Source organism: Syngnathus typhle, linkage group LG16 (genome assembly GCF_033458585.1).
Source record: "Syngnathus typhle isolate RoL2023-S1 ecotype Sweden linkage group LG16, RoL_Styp_1.0, whole genome shotgun sequence".
NCBI classification, from domain to species: domain Eukaryota; kingdom Metazoa; phylum Chordata; class Actinopteri; order Syngnathiformes; family Syngnathidae; genus Syngnathus; species Syngnathus typhle.
In genome coordinates, this window is record NC_083753.1 from 3,692,186 (window position 1) to 3,708,437 (window position 16,252).

Consider the following 16,252-nt stretch of genomic DNA (forward strand, 5'->3'; position numbering starts at 1 on the left):
TTTTTTATTTTTTTTAAGTCCCAATGATCATCACACACGCAGGGAGGCAATGGGTCCCATTTTTATAGTCTTTGGTATGGTCTTAACTAGGCTGGATGTATTTTTTTTTGTTGGCGTTGATTTCTCCGACTGCCCATAAACGCACCACCGCGATCAGTGCGGACATGTGAAAAAGGCGTGCGGACATGTGAAAAAGGCGGCTCTGTATGGGAGAGAAGTTGAAGAGGAATAAAAACACCCTTGGAAACCAAAACTTGCCCCTCGTCGTGACTTGGAGCCGCAACAAATGTTTTGGATTTGTGTAGGGTACATTGTGACAGCAAACGAGCAGGTGATCGAGCAAGCGTCTGATACGAGAGCATTGCGTTCGTATGGAGCGTGTTTGAAGTGAACAGCAGAGACGAAAGGAACAAGGCAAAGTGTTGTGAAATAAAATATTACCTGTAATACACATTTTGTTATTCGCTGATTGAAACTGCTAATTTAACTGTGAATTGAAACTAATAGGAAGAAAACAACTCTCGCTCTTTATATAGCTGACGTGTCTTGCGCATCCGTTCTGCGCATCGGATCCATAGTGCGCATGCGCAGTGATACTGCCTCCGTATGACGTCCGGTCCGCGATGGAGATTAAAAAACAAACAATATTTGACAATAACACACCATCAAGGATTGCAAACGGTAGTTTGACCGTTTTATCCACAAACTCTTTCCCGTTGTCCGACGAAATCCTATCCGGAAGCCCCCATCGGCTGATGACCGCGGCACAGAAACTTGGCAACAGACTGAGCATCTTTTCGTTTAGTCGGACACGCCTCCGGCCATCTGGAAAACCGGTCTACGACCACTAACATGTACCGTATTTTGCGCCCTATTAGGGGCACCGGGGTATAAGGCGCACCTTCAATGAACGGCCCATTTTAAAACTTTGTCCATATATAAGGCGCACCGGACTATAAGGCGCATAAAATAGAAGCTTTACTGCAACAAACTGAGGTTGAGTAGGGTTGCGGTATGCACCCACTAGGCAATAACCAACGAGCCTTCTGTAAACAATCGCGTTTCTCAAACGATCTCCTATAAAATGATCAAAACTGACTAAAGTTCGATCTAACGCATTGGTACTACTTACCAATGTTTCCCTTCCATATCGATCCGTAGATTTACTCGAAACATGAACAGAGCAGCCTATTTTGACATGAAAATAAGCACGCTCCTGATTCGTCCCTCCGGTCCAAATTTAGAACCCAGTTCGGCCCGCGAGTCAAAAGGTTTGCCCACCCCTGGTCTAGATCCTCCTGCTCTCTTGGTTCCACGCTCCATTCTAACTCCTCAAAGCATTGTTCTTTTCTGGCTTCAATGCTCCTTAAAGCGGTCCTTCTCCAGTCCTCCATGGCAACTGGGGTGGAGCGTGAAATAGGCACAGGGCATTCATCTCCCCAGCTGTCCTCGCAGCTTCCGCCCTCCGTACCGCTTACATCTTTCCTTGCTCTTGTCTTTTTCCCTGGGGTGCGTCCTTTTTCCTCCGCTCTTCTCAAATTGCTTTTGATTACGGGGTTGTAGCCCCCCGCTGCTCCTTCTGTGTCACTCTGGCTATCATCCTGTAGCTCCCTCTTGGTGGACCCTTGTCTCCCCTCTGTCGCATGTCGAGTTTTATTCCTCTTATGGGTCAGGCTAGGACGCATAACAATGGTGGTCCTAGCTCTTCTGGTTTCGACAATGCCCTTGTCTTCGGTCTCCAACTGATAGCTACCTTCTTGGTTAACTATCGGAAGTTGCGGATAGACATTACGTTTATCACTCACGTCGTACGGCGGGGACTCTTAACCGGGGCGACATGTGAGAAAGGTGTATTAACTTTTTCCATTAGCTTCCTAGCTTCTTCCACATTCTTCAGTACATCAGCTGTGATTTCCTCTTTTTTCTTTTTGAGCTCCTGATCCAATTTTTGTCCCTGTTCGTCAAATATTCTCAACAATCCCAATTCCAATTCCCTTTTTTCCTTTCTCTTTCCCCCTTTTTTTCCTTTTTTGACTCCTGCTTCGTATGTCGATACGAGTACACGTATTTTCCCATGTAGAATACGCAAAATTTAACTAATTTATTGTCCTAAAATCTGGGGTGCGCATTATACATTGGTACAAAAAAAAAGAAAAACTTTTTTTATTTTTTTTAAATCCGGATATCATACGGAGGCCCCCATTACAGATGCGCTTTCTTCTCTGCTGTTCACTTCAAACACGCGCCATACGAACACAATGCTCTCGTATCAGACGCTTGCTAGATCGCCTGCTCGTCTGCTGTCACAATGTACCCTACACAAATCCGAAACATTTCTTCGCTATTGAGTATGCTAGCGCATGCTGACCGGCAGAATAACATCCGGTTGTTCCCAAAGATGATCTTTTTTCTGAAATAATTTTACGTTCACGGACTTAAGTAGGAGTCAAAATTTGGGTGCGTATAACAATTCATACGCAAAATCAACAAGGTACTGCAAACTCTTTATTTAGGAAATTACAAGAGTATTGTAGTATACAAAGTGCTTATTTTAACACTGAACTTTGATGTCGTGTTTTTTCTTTAAATGTGCGGCAAGATTTGTGCTCCCTGAATATTTGATCACCGCATGGCAGGATTTACAAACTGCACGTGTCTAGTCCGTTGAGCCATCTTTTCTTTGGAATCCAAAGTGCTTCCAAACGAATGACTTGAAGCCTAAAGGGGAGCAAATTTCCTCGTCTTTTTGGACACTAGCCATAGCACCAGGCCAGGAGCCGCGTACTACCGTTTTTTTCCGTGTATAGTGCGCAAAATTTAACGAATTTATTGTCCTAAAATCTGGGGTGCGCATTATACATGGGTACAAAAAATTTTAGATTTTTATTTTTTTATTTTTTTTTTTTTTTAGAAAACAAAACCAACAACAGGACTGACCGACAAAGTCGTGGAACAAAAAGACAGGGTGACATTACCAAAGACAGGAACAGAAAGCAAACAGACATCATGACAGTAACACATGCAATGATCCGACGGTGAGCGAGGGGCAGACAGGACTTAAATACAAAACACGTTACATCGATTGAGGTGACACAGGAAGAGAGGGGCGACGCGAACAGAAACTATGGCAACCTAGACACATAGCAAAACTGGGGACGAGACGTGACAAATGTCCCTCGAAATGAAACTTGAAATCACCAAGTTTTGGTTTCCAAGGGTGTTTTTATTCCTCTTCAACGTCTCTCCCATACAGAGCCGCCTTTTTCACGTCCGCACGCCTCTTTCCCGTGCGTGCACGGAGCGCGGTGGTGCGTTTATGGGCAGTCGGAGAAATCAACGCCAACAAAAAAGATTACATCCAGCCTAGTTAAGACCATACCAAAGACTATAAAAATGGGACTCATTGCCTCCCTGCGTGTGTGACGATCATTGGGACTTAAAAAAAAAAAAAAAATTCATAAAAATTGGGTGCGTATTATACATGGGTACAGGCTTTTTTTCAGCATCAGCATGCCATTTTTAGGGTGCGTATTATACATGGGGGCGCACTATACACGGAAAAAAACGGTAGTTGTCGACTCCCCTTTCACGTGCGTGCTCTGCTCACAACACAACACGCGCGCACTGCTCCCGGAAAGAGGAAGCAAGCAACAATGAACTGGATTTCAAAATAAAGTCGCGTCTAATGTCCGAGGTCAAACACGGCGATATAAATCGATGTTTACCTTTAGCATCGATGCCAATAAATCGTCGAGCATTATATCGATTAATCGATGTGTATCGATGAATCGTTACACCCCTACTTCTTACCGTGCGCAGGTGCACTTACGAACATGCCCTTTGAATTTCTTGTCTTTGTTTCCCCTAAGAGCGCTTTGCATTTCCCCTTATACTGCAGATTTTTAACTTCAGTGTGCACACAAATTACATTTCTTACATGGTATACCAAAATTAAACCCCCTGAGGCCTCTTTTTCCACGTTTTCCAATTTCTATCTGCTGTGCACTCCTCCGCTCTGCCAATTGCGGTCTGCTGCAAGCCGTAAATTTTATCAGACTTTGACTGGAGTGTGTGTTATTACAGTGCGTCTCGACAATCGGAATCGAACAGTGTCGACTTTGGGTACGACCGCAGCGCACCAGTTCACCCCGGTAAGTTGCCCGAAGAGTACGTGTATAATGCGCCCCCATGTATAATACGCACCCTAAAAATGGCATGTTGATGCTGGAAAAAAGCCTGTACCCATTAGGGGTGTAACGATTAGGGGTGTAAATCGCGGGTTTTGTCACGATACGATATAATATCGATATGAAGAACTACGATACGTATCGTTACACCCCTAATCGATACACATCGATTAATCGACTACCACACTACCACTAAATTACTGTACTGTGCTATTACTATTTACTCCTACACTATCAATCGAGGGATCTACACACTGCACTATAGTACAAAAAAACACTGTAGCATACTGTTCAAAACTATTACTGAGTTATTTCAATTTTTGACTATCTCTTATCGAGGCTGGGATGATGTGAAGAACGAAAAACAAAAAAGCCAAAAAGTTTTTTATTAAAAAAGAACATTCCTTAGCGACAACAAATATTCATCTATGAAAGTCTGCGGTCATATAGTCACTTTTCCATTCCACTGGGCATCAATCAATGGGCTGGCTCTTGGCACAAAACGCCGTGCCGTCAGCTGCTTGGCTGATGGACGTAAGTAGTTTGACGCAGCCAAGAGTCAGGAGCGTGTTTTGGTGCGGCGCCACCTGTTGCATAGCTTCTTGGACAGCCCCACGTCCATCGAGGCGCTTCGAGATGCTGCCCTGCTTTTACACTCTGGCTTCTTTGTGGACCCGAAGCACATGCCAGTAGAAGTCTCAGGTCTGGTGGACTTTGTCAAAGCATTACAAATCCAAAGCAAGTCGTTAGGGGAAAAACACACGTGAAATATTTTCTCCTTAAATAAGTAGAAATCTTTGTTAACATTACTACACGTGTCCTTGACCACCAACTTAACACAGTGATGATTCCCGATTGTGAACAACAGCCCCACGTCCATCGAGGCTCTTCGAGATGCTGCCCTGCTTTTACACTCTGGCTTCTTTGTGGACCCGAAGCACATGCCAGTAGAAGTCTCAGGTCTGGTGGACTTTGTCAAAGCATTACAAATCCAAAGCAAGTCGTTAGGGGAAAAACACACGTGAAATATTTTCTCCTTAAATAAGTAGAAATCTTTGTTAACATTACTACACGTGTCCTTGACCACCAACTTAACACAGTGATGATTCCCGATTGTGAACAACAGGACGAACGCGCTCGAATTGAGGTGGACATCTCTATGAGGGATGTTGGATACCGCTGTTTTGCATACCAGTACAAGTGTTTGCTCGTTGAGTACTATTCCCTACAGACTTCAGAAATGTCATTTAACCCACTAAGAAAAGATTGCAAACAGTTTTTTTTCTGATGCAGACAATTTGTTGATATGTCAAACTGCTGCGGTATACCGCCAACTACTGCTGACGAGGATTTAGTCAGATTAAGTATCAGTGGCTAGTATCGACGCCCTCCTGATCCCATCCCTTATACCAGTGCTTCTCAATTATTTTCTGTTACGCCCCCCCTTAGCAAGAAGAAAACTATTCGCGCCCCCCCTCCCCACCGTGACTATCCTAACTTGTCTTGTAAGTCGTAAAATGTTGCACTGTCGCAAACGTGACAGAAGTAACAATGAGAGCGCCACTGCCCCCTGCTGTAGTAAACGCGCAATTACACTTTATTCTAGTACTGCCAAAAAAAAAGCCTGTTCCCCAGGGTCACACGCGCCCCCCCAGGAATAGCACCGCGCCCCCCAAGGGGGGCGCGCCCCACTATTTGAGAAGCACTGCCTTATACCCACTTCAAACTTTAAAAATACCGTTTTTTCCATGTATAATGCGCAAAATTTAACTAATTTATTGTCCTAAAATCTGGTGTGCACATTATAAATGGGTACAATTTATTATATAACTTTTTTATCCGGATATCATACAGAGGCCGCCATTACAGATGCGCTTTCTTTTCTGCCGTTCACTTCAAACATGCTCCATACGAACACAATGCTCTCGTATCAGACGCTTGCTCGATCACCTGCTCGTTTGCTGTCACAATGTACCCTACACAAATCCGAAACATTTCTTCGCTATTGAGTTTGCTAGCGCATGCGCAGTGATGGGTACAGGCTTTTTTCCAGCATCAATATGCCATTTTCAGGGTGCGTATTATACATGGGGGCGCATTATACATGGAAAAAAACGGTACAACCCATAAAGAAATGACAATTCGCCACATCCACATAAATTGGGGTGATGGGCCGCAGTATTTTCAGCCATTGGGCAACGTTCAGAAGTTTCAGACCACAGGGTTAGAAAAAAGTGCAGCAGAGTCCGATGCCACCCCGCCAAAGAAATGCTGACGAGTGTGATGGTGACGTCACAGCCCTCCTCAGCCTGCCTTCTAGAACCGGGTTAGAAAGAACCATTCCATTGGCACCACACAGCCTCCAGGACGCTGTCCTCGCTGCACAACACCCCCCTCCATCCATGTTGCGAGGGCCAAAGGTGGACAGGTCAGCGCTGGCCCGTGTACGTTCGGACCCAGGATGTGAAGGAGGCCGCCGCAGATGAGATCATCCCTCCGGTGATGACAGATGGCTGAGACACTTGCAGCGCACTCTGGGAGAGATCCATTGGCTGCGGGCGGGACATTGGATTCAAATCCAAGTGCTGAAACTGTTCCTAATGGTGGCTGACATGTTGCGCATAAAAGGTGGGCAGTACCTGCGATGGTATATCGCAGAATCGCGGACTGGGCACGGTCTCCCAGTCGGTGCCGAGGTCAGTCTCGTCATCGGTGACAGCCTCGTCTCCGCTCTCCTCGGCAGCTCCCGAGGCCTCGGGCTGCACCAACTCCATCGACTCCTCTAGGTCGGCGCTCATCTCAAATGGACCCGTCCTGAAACAGAAGGGACATGCTCAGTGCTCGTTCTCGGGACGACCGTGATGCGGTCGCCGGCTCACCTGCCCAGGTTGGCATTGTCGGCCGAGACCAGAAACATGATGTTGCGGAGGGTGTGGTGTGGGTGGAGCTTGTCATAGTTCACGTGCTGCACAAACCCAGACATCCAGCACCCCCCACCCCCAAAATAATGTGACTCAAAATGTCCTCAAACCAGGGGTCACCAACACGGTGCCCGCGGGCACCAGGTCGCCCGTGAGGACCGCATGAGTCGCCCGCAGGACTTTTCTAAAATTAGCTCAAATAGCGGCACTTGTCAGTGAGCTGCATTTATTTATTTTACAGTCAAACCTCGGTTTTCGAATGTCCTGGTTCTCGAACCAATCAGAATTCGAACAAAAAATTCGAGATTTTTTTGTTTCGGTTGTCGAACAAAATTTGGAGGTCGAACCTCGCGAGATGAGCCGGGAGGACCCGAGAAAACCCGACCGAGCGGCCCGGATGCCGACTGACTCTGTTGTTATTGTATTTTCGTTACTTTGAGGATTGTATTAACCCCTAATCATGCCTCCAAAGAAAGCAAGTGGGTGCAGTAAAGCCATCCTAAAACACAAAGACGCTCTTAAAGCAATGCAACAGTGAGCGCCCGGCACGCTGCGGTTGCGCGATTGGACCAAATTAAGCTCCCTGCGCATTGAGGTCCACTTAAATTTTGGAAAGTACATCAGGACTTTAAAAATATTTTCTAAATTTTAGAGACTGCTCCGTCACAATAATGTGATCAGCGCAGTGCAGTTGCGTGGTCGGCGACGCGCTACCTTTGCGCGTTCGGTGGTGCGCTGCAGTTGCGCGATCGAACAAAATTAAGATCCCTGCGCACTCAGGTCCACTTAAATTTTGGAAAGTACATCAAGACTTCAAAAATATTTTCTAAATTTCAGCGATGGCTCTGTCACAATAATGCGACCAGCGCGGTGCAGTTGCGCGGTGGGCGACGCGCTACGGTTCCGCGGTCGGACAAATACCGTTTTTTTCCATGTATAATGCGCAAAATTTAACTAATTTATTGTCCTAAAATCTGGGGTGCGCATTATACATGGGTACAATTTTTTTTTTTTTTTGACACGACAGAGAGTTCAGTTCTCTACCTTAATGCGTATTACAGGTAATATTTTATTTCACAACACTTTGCCTTGTTCCTTTCTTCTCAGCTGTTCACTTCAAACACGCTCCATACGAACACAATGCTCTCATATCAGACGCTTGCTCAATCACCTGCTCGTTTGCTGTCACAATGTACCCTACACAAATTCAAAACATTTCTTCGCTATCGAGTTTGCTAGCGCATGCGCAGTGATACTGACTGGCAGAATAACAACCAGTTGTTCCCAAAGATCATCATTTTTCTGAAATAATTTTACGTTTACGGACTTAAGTAACCTGGCCGGGTCATACCAAAGACTATAAAAATGAGACCCATTGCCTCCCTGCTTGGCACTCAGCATTAAGGGTTGGAATTGGGTGGTTAGATCACCAAATGATTCCCGAGCGTGGTGCCGCTGCTGCTCACTGCTCCCCTCTCCCCCAGGGGATGGATCAAAATCACACGGGGATGGGTCAAATGCAGAGGACAAATTTCACCACACCCAGATGTGTATGATGATCATTGGGACTTAAAATAAAATAAAAAAGTCAAACTTTGGGTGCGTATTACACATGGGTACAGGCTTTTTTCCAGCATCGACATGCCATTTTTAGGGTGCGTATTATACATGGGGGCGCATTATACATGGAAAAAAACTGTATGCGCAAACGAAAAAATGCTTAAAAAAGGCGGGGTTTTTTGTCTTGAAACGGATTAAAAAATCTTTCATTATTTGTAATGGGAAAGATAGATTCGGAATTCGACCGATTTGCTTCTCGAACCACGTTCTGGAACGGATTGTGATCAAAAACTAAGGTTTGACTGTATTTTTGCTATTCTTGTTAAAATCACACTTACATGTGAACTAGAAATGACAATAACAAATTGAGCAAATTGGCTATTTCAGAAGTGTGTGTCAAACTGGTAGCCCTTTGCCTTAATCAGTACCCAGGAAGTAGCTCTCGGTTTAAGAAAGGTTGGTGACCCCTGCCTCAAACTATAACGCATGCGACGCACACAGGCAGTGAAGCGGAAGAAGCTGGCGCGGTCGCCGCGATTACCTGTGAAAAGCACAGGTGCAGCGTGTTGGTGTTGAGCTTGCTGAGTGCGCGCGTGAATCGGTAGCGAGTCAGGTTGTCGCCGCAGAACTCGCTGGAGGAGGAAGGGAAGAAAACGTTGAGGATGAGGTCAAGAGTCAGGTGCGCGCTATTGCGTGTTTTGGTGCGGCGTCACCTGTTGCACAGCTTCTTGGGCAGCCCCACGTCCAAGATGTGTGACAACACAGTGAGCAGCTGCGTGGCGTAGCACAGAGCAGCGCTGATCGTGTGGGCCGGGTTGATGTGGTCCAGTTCTGAAAGGGACACCCCGGGCGGCACTGGTAAACAGTAGGGGTGTAAATCGCGGGTTTTGTCACGATACGATATCATATCTATTAGGGGTGTAAATCGCGGGTTTTGTCACGATACGATATAATATCGATATAAAGAACTACGATACGATATTTGCCGATATCTTAAAGCCTGCTGCGATTCATTCACGATATATCGCGATATAGTGCTCTACGATCGATTTTTTTTTTTTTTAATAAAAAATATAGAACAATATCCTGATTTACAACAATTCATACGCAAAATCAACAAGGTACTGCAAACTCTTTATTTAGGAAATTACAAGAGTATTGTAGTATACAAATTGCTTACTTTAACACTGAACTTTGATGTCGTGTTTTTTCTTTAAATGTGCGGCGAGATTTGTGCTCCCTGAATATTTGATCACCGCATGGCAGGATTTACAAACTGCACGTGTCTTGTCCGTTGAGCCATCTTTTCTTTGGAATCCAAAGTGCTTCCAAACGAATGACTTGAAGCCTAAAGGGGAGCAAATTTCCTCGTCTTTTTGGACACTAGCCATAGCACCAGCCCAGGAGCCGCGTACTAGTTGTCGACTCCCCTTTCACGTGCAGCAACGCCGCGCACTGCTCCCTGCTCCCGGAAAGAGGAAGCAAGCAACAATGAACTGGATTTCAAAATAAAGTCGCGTCTAATGTCCGAGGTCGAACACGGCGATATAAATCGATGTTTACCTTTAGCATCGATGCCAATAAATCGTAGAGCATTATATCGATTAATCGATGTGTATCGATGTATCGTTACACCCCTAATATCTATACAAAGAAGCACAATACGATATTTGCCGATATCTTAAAGCCTGCTGTGATTCATTCACGATTAGGGGTGTAACGATACATCGATATAATGCTCTACGATTTATTGGCATCGATGCTAAAGGTAAACATCGATTTATATCGCCGTGTTTGACCTCGGACATTAGACGCGACTTTATTTTGAAATCCAGTTCATTGTTGCTTGCTTCCTCTTTCCGGGAGCAGGGAGCAGTGCGCGGCGTTGCTGCACATGAAAGGGGAGTCGACAACTAGTACGCGGCTCATGGGCTGGTGCTATGGCTCGTGTCCAAAAAGACGAGGAAATTGGCTCCCCTTTAGGCTTCAAGTCATTCTTTGGAAGCACTTTGGATTCCAAAGAAAAGATGGCTCAACGGACAAGACACGTGCAGTTTGTAAATCCTGCCATGCGGTGATCAAATATTCAGGGAGCACAAATCTTGCCGTACATTTAAAGAAAAAACACGACATCAAAGTTCAGTGTTAAAGTAAGCAATTTGTATACTACAATACTCTTGTAATTTCCTAAATAAAGAGTTTGCAGTACCTTGTTGATTTTGCGCATGAATTGTTATAAATCAGGATATTGTTCTATATTTTTTATTAAAAAAAAAAAAAAAAAAAAACGATTGTAGAGCACTATATCGCGATATATCGTGAATGGATCGCAGCAGGCTTTAAGATATCGGCAAATATCGTATCGTAGTTCTTTATATCGATATTATATCGTATCGTGACAAAACCCGCGATTTACACCCCTATTCACGATACATCACGATATAGTGCTCTACGATCGATATAGAACAATATCCTGATTTATAACAATTCATACGCAAAATCAACAAGGTACTGCAAACTCTTTATTTAGGAAATCACAAAGTGCTTCCAAACGAATGACTTGAAGCCCAAAGGGGAGCAAATTTCCTCGTCTTCTTGGACACTAGCCATAGCACCAGCCCAGGAGCCGCGTAGTTGTCGGCTCCCCTTTCACGTGCCTGCTCTGCTCACAACACAACACGCCGCGCACTGCTCCCGGAAAGAGGAAGCAAGCAACAATGAACTGGATTTCAAAATAAAGTCGCGTCTAAATTCAGAGGTCAAAAACGGGCGATATAGATCGATGTTTACGTTTAGCATCGATGCCAACAAATCGTAGAGCATTATATCGATTAATCGATGTTTATCGATGAATCGTTACACCCCGAGTAAACAGACGCATCAGACCGCGCTGCGCTGGCAGACCACCACCAACCCGGGCCGTCCTTGGCGCTCTTCTCGTCCACCCAGCTGTAGTAGGCGGAGCAGTCTCCGTTGCTAGGCAGGGTGGCGGCGGGCCCCGCGATGCTGACGCTAGTCTCGCCGTTCTGGTCGTCCCAGATCCAGCGGCCTGACAGGTAGGTGGTCCTGCGCGCCTCCGCCAGCTCGCTCACCGTGCTGGACGTCAATGCTGCCTCGCACTCGGATGCCACATCGGCGGGGTCTCTGAGGGGTGTGGCAGCGTGTCGTTAGCGTGCTTACTGCATCTGCAAAAAGATGAAACCCTCCACATGTGCCCTGGACCCTTTCCCCACAGCCCTCATTAAACAACAAACCTCAGCCATTAGTCCCCTAATAACCAATGTCATCAACCTCTCACTCCAGTCTGGCTCTGTACCCCCTGCACTGAAGACTGCCATTATTAACCCCCTGCTCAAAAAACCCTCGCTTGACCCGGACAACCTTGCCAACTACAGACCAATATCTAAACTCCCGTTCCTCTCCAAGGTTCTGGAAAAAGTGGTAGCTGCCCAACTTCACACTCATCTTACCCGCAATAACATCGCTGAGAAATTTCAATCCGGGTTCCGCTCTGGCCACAGCACTGAAACAGCACTTGTTAGGGTCACCAACGACCTTCTCATGGCTGCCGATGCAGGCTCCCCGTCACTTCTCATCCTGTTGGATCTGTCCGCTGCATTTGACACTGTCCACCACAATATCCTCCTTAACCAGCTTCACTCCACTGGATTCTCTGGCACTGCTCTAACCTGGCTTCAGTCCTACCTCTCAAACCGGACCGAGTACGTTTCCCTGGGGGGGAAAAAATCCGACACTCACACTGTCACCTCCGGTGTCCCCCAGGGATCTGTACTCGGTCCTACCCTCTTCACTCTCTACATACTACCCCTCGGCAATATAATCAGGAAGTTCGGCATCTCATTTCATTGTTATGCGGACGACACCCAGCTATACCTCAAACTTGACCCCCCGCCCTCCATAACCCAGCCTTCTCCATCTCCCTCATCCATCCTCTCCCTGTGTCTGGAGGAGATAAAGGCGTGGATGAATCTCAGCTTCCTGCAAGTTAACAGTGACAAAACCCAAGCCATGTTAATTGGCACTCCCCATCAGATACATACCTGCCCAATAACAAGCATCTTATTCGCCGGTCTCACTATTCCCCTCTCAGCCACTGTCACCAACCTGGGTGTGAAACTGGACCCTCAACTCAACCTTGAGTCACACATAAAACACATCTGCAAAACCTCCTTCTTCCACCTCAGAAATATCTCCAAACTCTGCCCCACACTTACCCTGACGGATGCTGAGAAACTTGTCCACGCCTTTGTCTCCTCAAGGATAGACTATTGTAACGCACTCCTCATCGGGATCCCTAGCAAGAGCCTCCAGAGGCTTCAGTACATTCAAAACAGCGCTGCTAGGATCCTGATGGGGGTGCGGAAAAGCAATCACATCACACCCATCCTCCGTTCTCTGCACTGGCTCCCCATCAAATTCCGAATTGATTATAAGATCGCCCTCCTCACTCACCATTGTATCCTTGGACATGCTCCCCCATACCTCAAAGAACTCCTTGCCCCAAAACCTGCCACCCGAAGCCTCCGCTCATCCAATTCACACCTTCTCCACGTTCCTAAAACCAAGCTGCGCACCATGGGCGACCGAGCCTTCTGCTATACAGCCCCTACACTGTGGAACTCCCTCCCCGACCACCTAAGAGCACCCCAATCCACTGACTCTTTCAAAACTGGACTTAAAACTCACCTTTTTACCTTAGCATTTCCGTAATTTTTCTCATATCTTGGTTGTTGTCCAGTTCTAAACTTGTCCTTGTTTTGTTTTCTTGTTTTTTATCTGCCATGTAGCACTTTGAGATTCCCCCAAATGTAAAGTGCGTTATAAATATAATTTATTATTATTATTATTATTATTATCTCGGTCGAAAAGTAGGGCTTTTCTGCCGTGGCTCACCTGCTGCAGGCCTTTTCTTCCCGTGTGGGGAAGATGTGCGCCATCAATTCGGCGATGTGCTCGCGCCGCGTGGCCGCCAGCTGAGTGAGTTGCTCGCCCAGCTCTCGCTTGCGTCGCTCCAGCAGTTCGGCCAGGCGCCGGTTGTGCCGCTCGATTTTCTCCTGCTTCTGCTGGTGGCGGTTCGCGCGGCGCTGAAGGCGCTGACATTCCTCCTGGGAGTGCAGTAGCAGCTCTTTGTCTGCGGGATGGTGGTAGCGCGGTGACGCGTAAGGACACATGGTGATGTGATTTGTGACTTATACTCAACTAAGTCTGGAGATGACGCAAGAATAGGGTTAGGACTTGAGATGACGCCAGGCGTCCGCTTACCGATCTTGACTTCTTGGCGTGCGCAGGTCAGCGCCTGGCTGATCTGTTCCATCTTCACGCGGCACCACATCATCTTCCACTTCTGAACATAGCATAATCACAAAGCGCTTAGGGTCAACCACGCCGCCACCTCCAACTCGTCGGACTCACCGTCTCGTCGGTCCGCAACTTCTTGCGCATGCTGTGGATTACCCTGAGGAGGATAGGAAATTCTGTGATCAGTACCCAAACAAGTCGACGCGCACAAAATCTCACCGATGCTGCAGCTGCTCCTTCTCGTCTTTCAGCGTCTTTAGCCTTGCCATCTTGTCTGCGTACCTGCAGCGTGGACACGAGACACAGAGACCAAATGTCTCATCCCATCCAATCCAAATGTAATTATGGAGCACTTTGAAAATCATACAGTGCCTTGCGAAAGTATTCGGCCCCCTTGAACCTTTCAACATTTCGCCACATTTCAGGCTTCAAACTGATGGGAAGATGGATGGAGCCAAATACAGGACCATTCTGGAAGAAAACCTGTTGGAGTCTGCAAAAGACCCGAGACTGGGACGGAGATTTATCTTCCAACAGGACAATGATCCAAAACATAAAGCCAAATATACAATGGAATGGTTCACAAATAGACGTATCCAGGTGTTAGAATGGCCAAGTCAAAGTCCAGACCTGAATCTAATCAAGAATCTGTGGAAAGAGATGAAGACTGCTGTTCACAAACGCTCTCCATCCAACCTCACTGAGCTCGAGCTGTTTTGCAAGGAAGAATGAGCAAGAATTCCAGTCTCTCGATGTGCAAAACTGAGAGACATACCCCAAGCGACTTGCAGCTGTAATTGCAACAAAAGGTGGCGCTACAACGTATTAGCGCAAGGGGGCCGAATAATATTGCACGCCCCACTTTTAAGTTTTTTTTGTTAAAAAAGTTTAAATTATCCAATAAATTTTGTTCCACTTCACGATTGTGTCCCACTTGTTGTTGATTCTTGACAAAAAAATTAACTTTTATATTTTTATGTTTGAAGCCTGAAATGTCGCAAAATGTTGAAAGGTTCAAGGGGGCCGAATACTTTTGCAAGGCACTGTAAGTGGTGTATAATTTATCCACAACACACACGTTAAAAACAAAATCACATAAAAGATGCAAAAAAGCAAAGAAAAAAAACAGTACGATCGCAAAACTCACAACTCTCTGTGCATGGTCACGGAAATCCGAGGTGGGGGTTTGACGAAAGTATTAAAACGCTGTCAAAGCCAAATTGTGACATTCATGTTGAATTCTACGTCATAGGGGTTATTGTGGGGAAATTCAACGTTTTAAGACTACATCAGCAAGTCATCGCCTCTACGTGTCTAACTGCTAACGGAGCGCCAATTAGCTGCAGTGCTAACGTGACCGACTCGACTAAAACAACAACATGGACGTAAACAATGGCTGTGCGTCGAATGTGTGAACTTCAAATCAACACCTGAGAAACGACATTTCAGTGCGCGGTTATCTTTTGGAAAAGAGTCGCTTGGCATTGTGTCGTGTTTTGTTAAGGCTATGTTTCAATGGATTCTGCGAGCCGACGCGAGGTGTGCCGTGCTGTAGTGTTTGAATGTTGTCCCAACATCTATTGTGTCGTTTTGGAGGGTGACAATGACGCTGAAGTAAAGAGGGGGTTTAGATTTCGGATGACGTCGCGTCAACCACCGCACATCATCGTTTTACAGGCGAACTGTGCGGAGGTCAATCGTATATTCCCAAATATGTCAGCGAAGTTCCGCCTTGCTCTCACCTCTCCGCGTTTCTGCCGTCCAAGTACACGAAGTCTCCGGCCTCCACGCAACGGGCACACGTCAGCCTTCGGCGGGACGTGCTGCACAGCGGGCACCGCTCTACCGCCACGAAAAGACCCTCTGCGTCATCCACGGACTCCACCATGACGCCGGCGGCCAGAACGGTCTGATGCGTGCGAGGCGGCGCTGTATGTGCAGGCGGCTGCGGCGGCCTGCCAGCAAGACAAGGGGCTGCTGGGTCTTCGGCGAGAAGCGGCAGCACCGCTGACGTTGCCATTCTCGCGTGGTTATCACCTAACCCTTTTTTCCTTAATATATATTGTAAATATATATCACCTAACGTAACTATTCCACGACGTCAACACAAGGCGTTCATGTGGTAACGTCAGACTTTTTTGGGTCGTGACCACCAAACACGGCGAAAACGTTCGGTGCCACACTTCCGGGTTCTGTTTTGTTTGTCGTGACGTAGCAAATGCTGGGCGGGGCTTCCACTGAAGGTAAACAAATGCAGGCAATGTG

General features: G+C 46.5%; 2 protein-coding genes across 4 annotated transcripts in view; one reads left to right on the forward strand and one right to left on the reverse strand.

The window, feature by feature from the left end:
- The window catches only part of LOC133169593 (uncharacterized), a 52,473-nt gene that overhangs the window by 16,899 nt on the left and 19,322 nt on the right, over positions 1-16,252 (forward strand). Inside the window, exon 3 of the mRNA XM_061301933.1 lies at positions 4,084-4,151. Coding sequence (XP_061157917.1) covers positions 4,084-4,151 — 68 coding nt within the window. The remainder of the gene's footprint in view (positions 1-4,083; positions 4,152-16,252) is intronic.
- atg14 (autophagy related 14) lies at positions 5,990-16,194 on the reverse strand. Of its 3 annotated transcripts, none has more exons than XM_061301678.1 (11): positions 15,730-16,194; positions 14,207-14,269; positions 14,102-14,144; positions 13,952-14,033; positions 13,583-13,820; positions 11,583-11,812; positions 9,382-9,499; positions 9,210-9,300; positions 7,067-7,152; positions 6,827-7,001; positions 5,990-6,739 (listed from the first exon to the last, which is right to left on the reverse strand). In XM_061301678.1, exons 1-11 carry the CDS (start codon positions 16,005-16,007, stop codon positions 6,617-6,619), a joined length of 1,527 nt encoding a protein of 508 aa, XP_061157662.1. In that variant the 5' UTR covers positions 16,008-16,194; the 3' UTR covers positions 5,990-6,616. The 3 variants fall into 3 exon arrangements, with proteins under 3 accessions (XP_061157662.1, XP_061157661.1, XP_061157663.1); XM_061301677.1 differs by having other exon boundaries at positions 9,382-9,523; XM_061301679.1 differs by having other exon boundaries at positions 9,382-9,523; positions 14,207-14,304; positions 15,730-15,865.

Excerpts from the sequence above, each read along its gene's own strand:
- atg14 (XM_061301677.1), bottom strand. The coding sequence starts at position 16,007 with ATGGCAACGTCAGCGGTGCTGCCGCTTCTCGCCGAAGACCCAGCAGCC. Across the intron at positions 13,821-13,951 it reads ACGCCAAGAAGTCAAGATCG|ACAAAGAGCTGCTACTGCAC; the intron begins GTAAGCGGACGC and ends ACCATCCCGCAG. Across the intron at positions 7,002-7,066 it reads GACAATGCCAACCTGGGCAG|GACGGGTCCATTTGAGATGA; the intron begins GTGAGCCGGCGA and ends CTTCTGTTTCAG.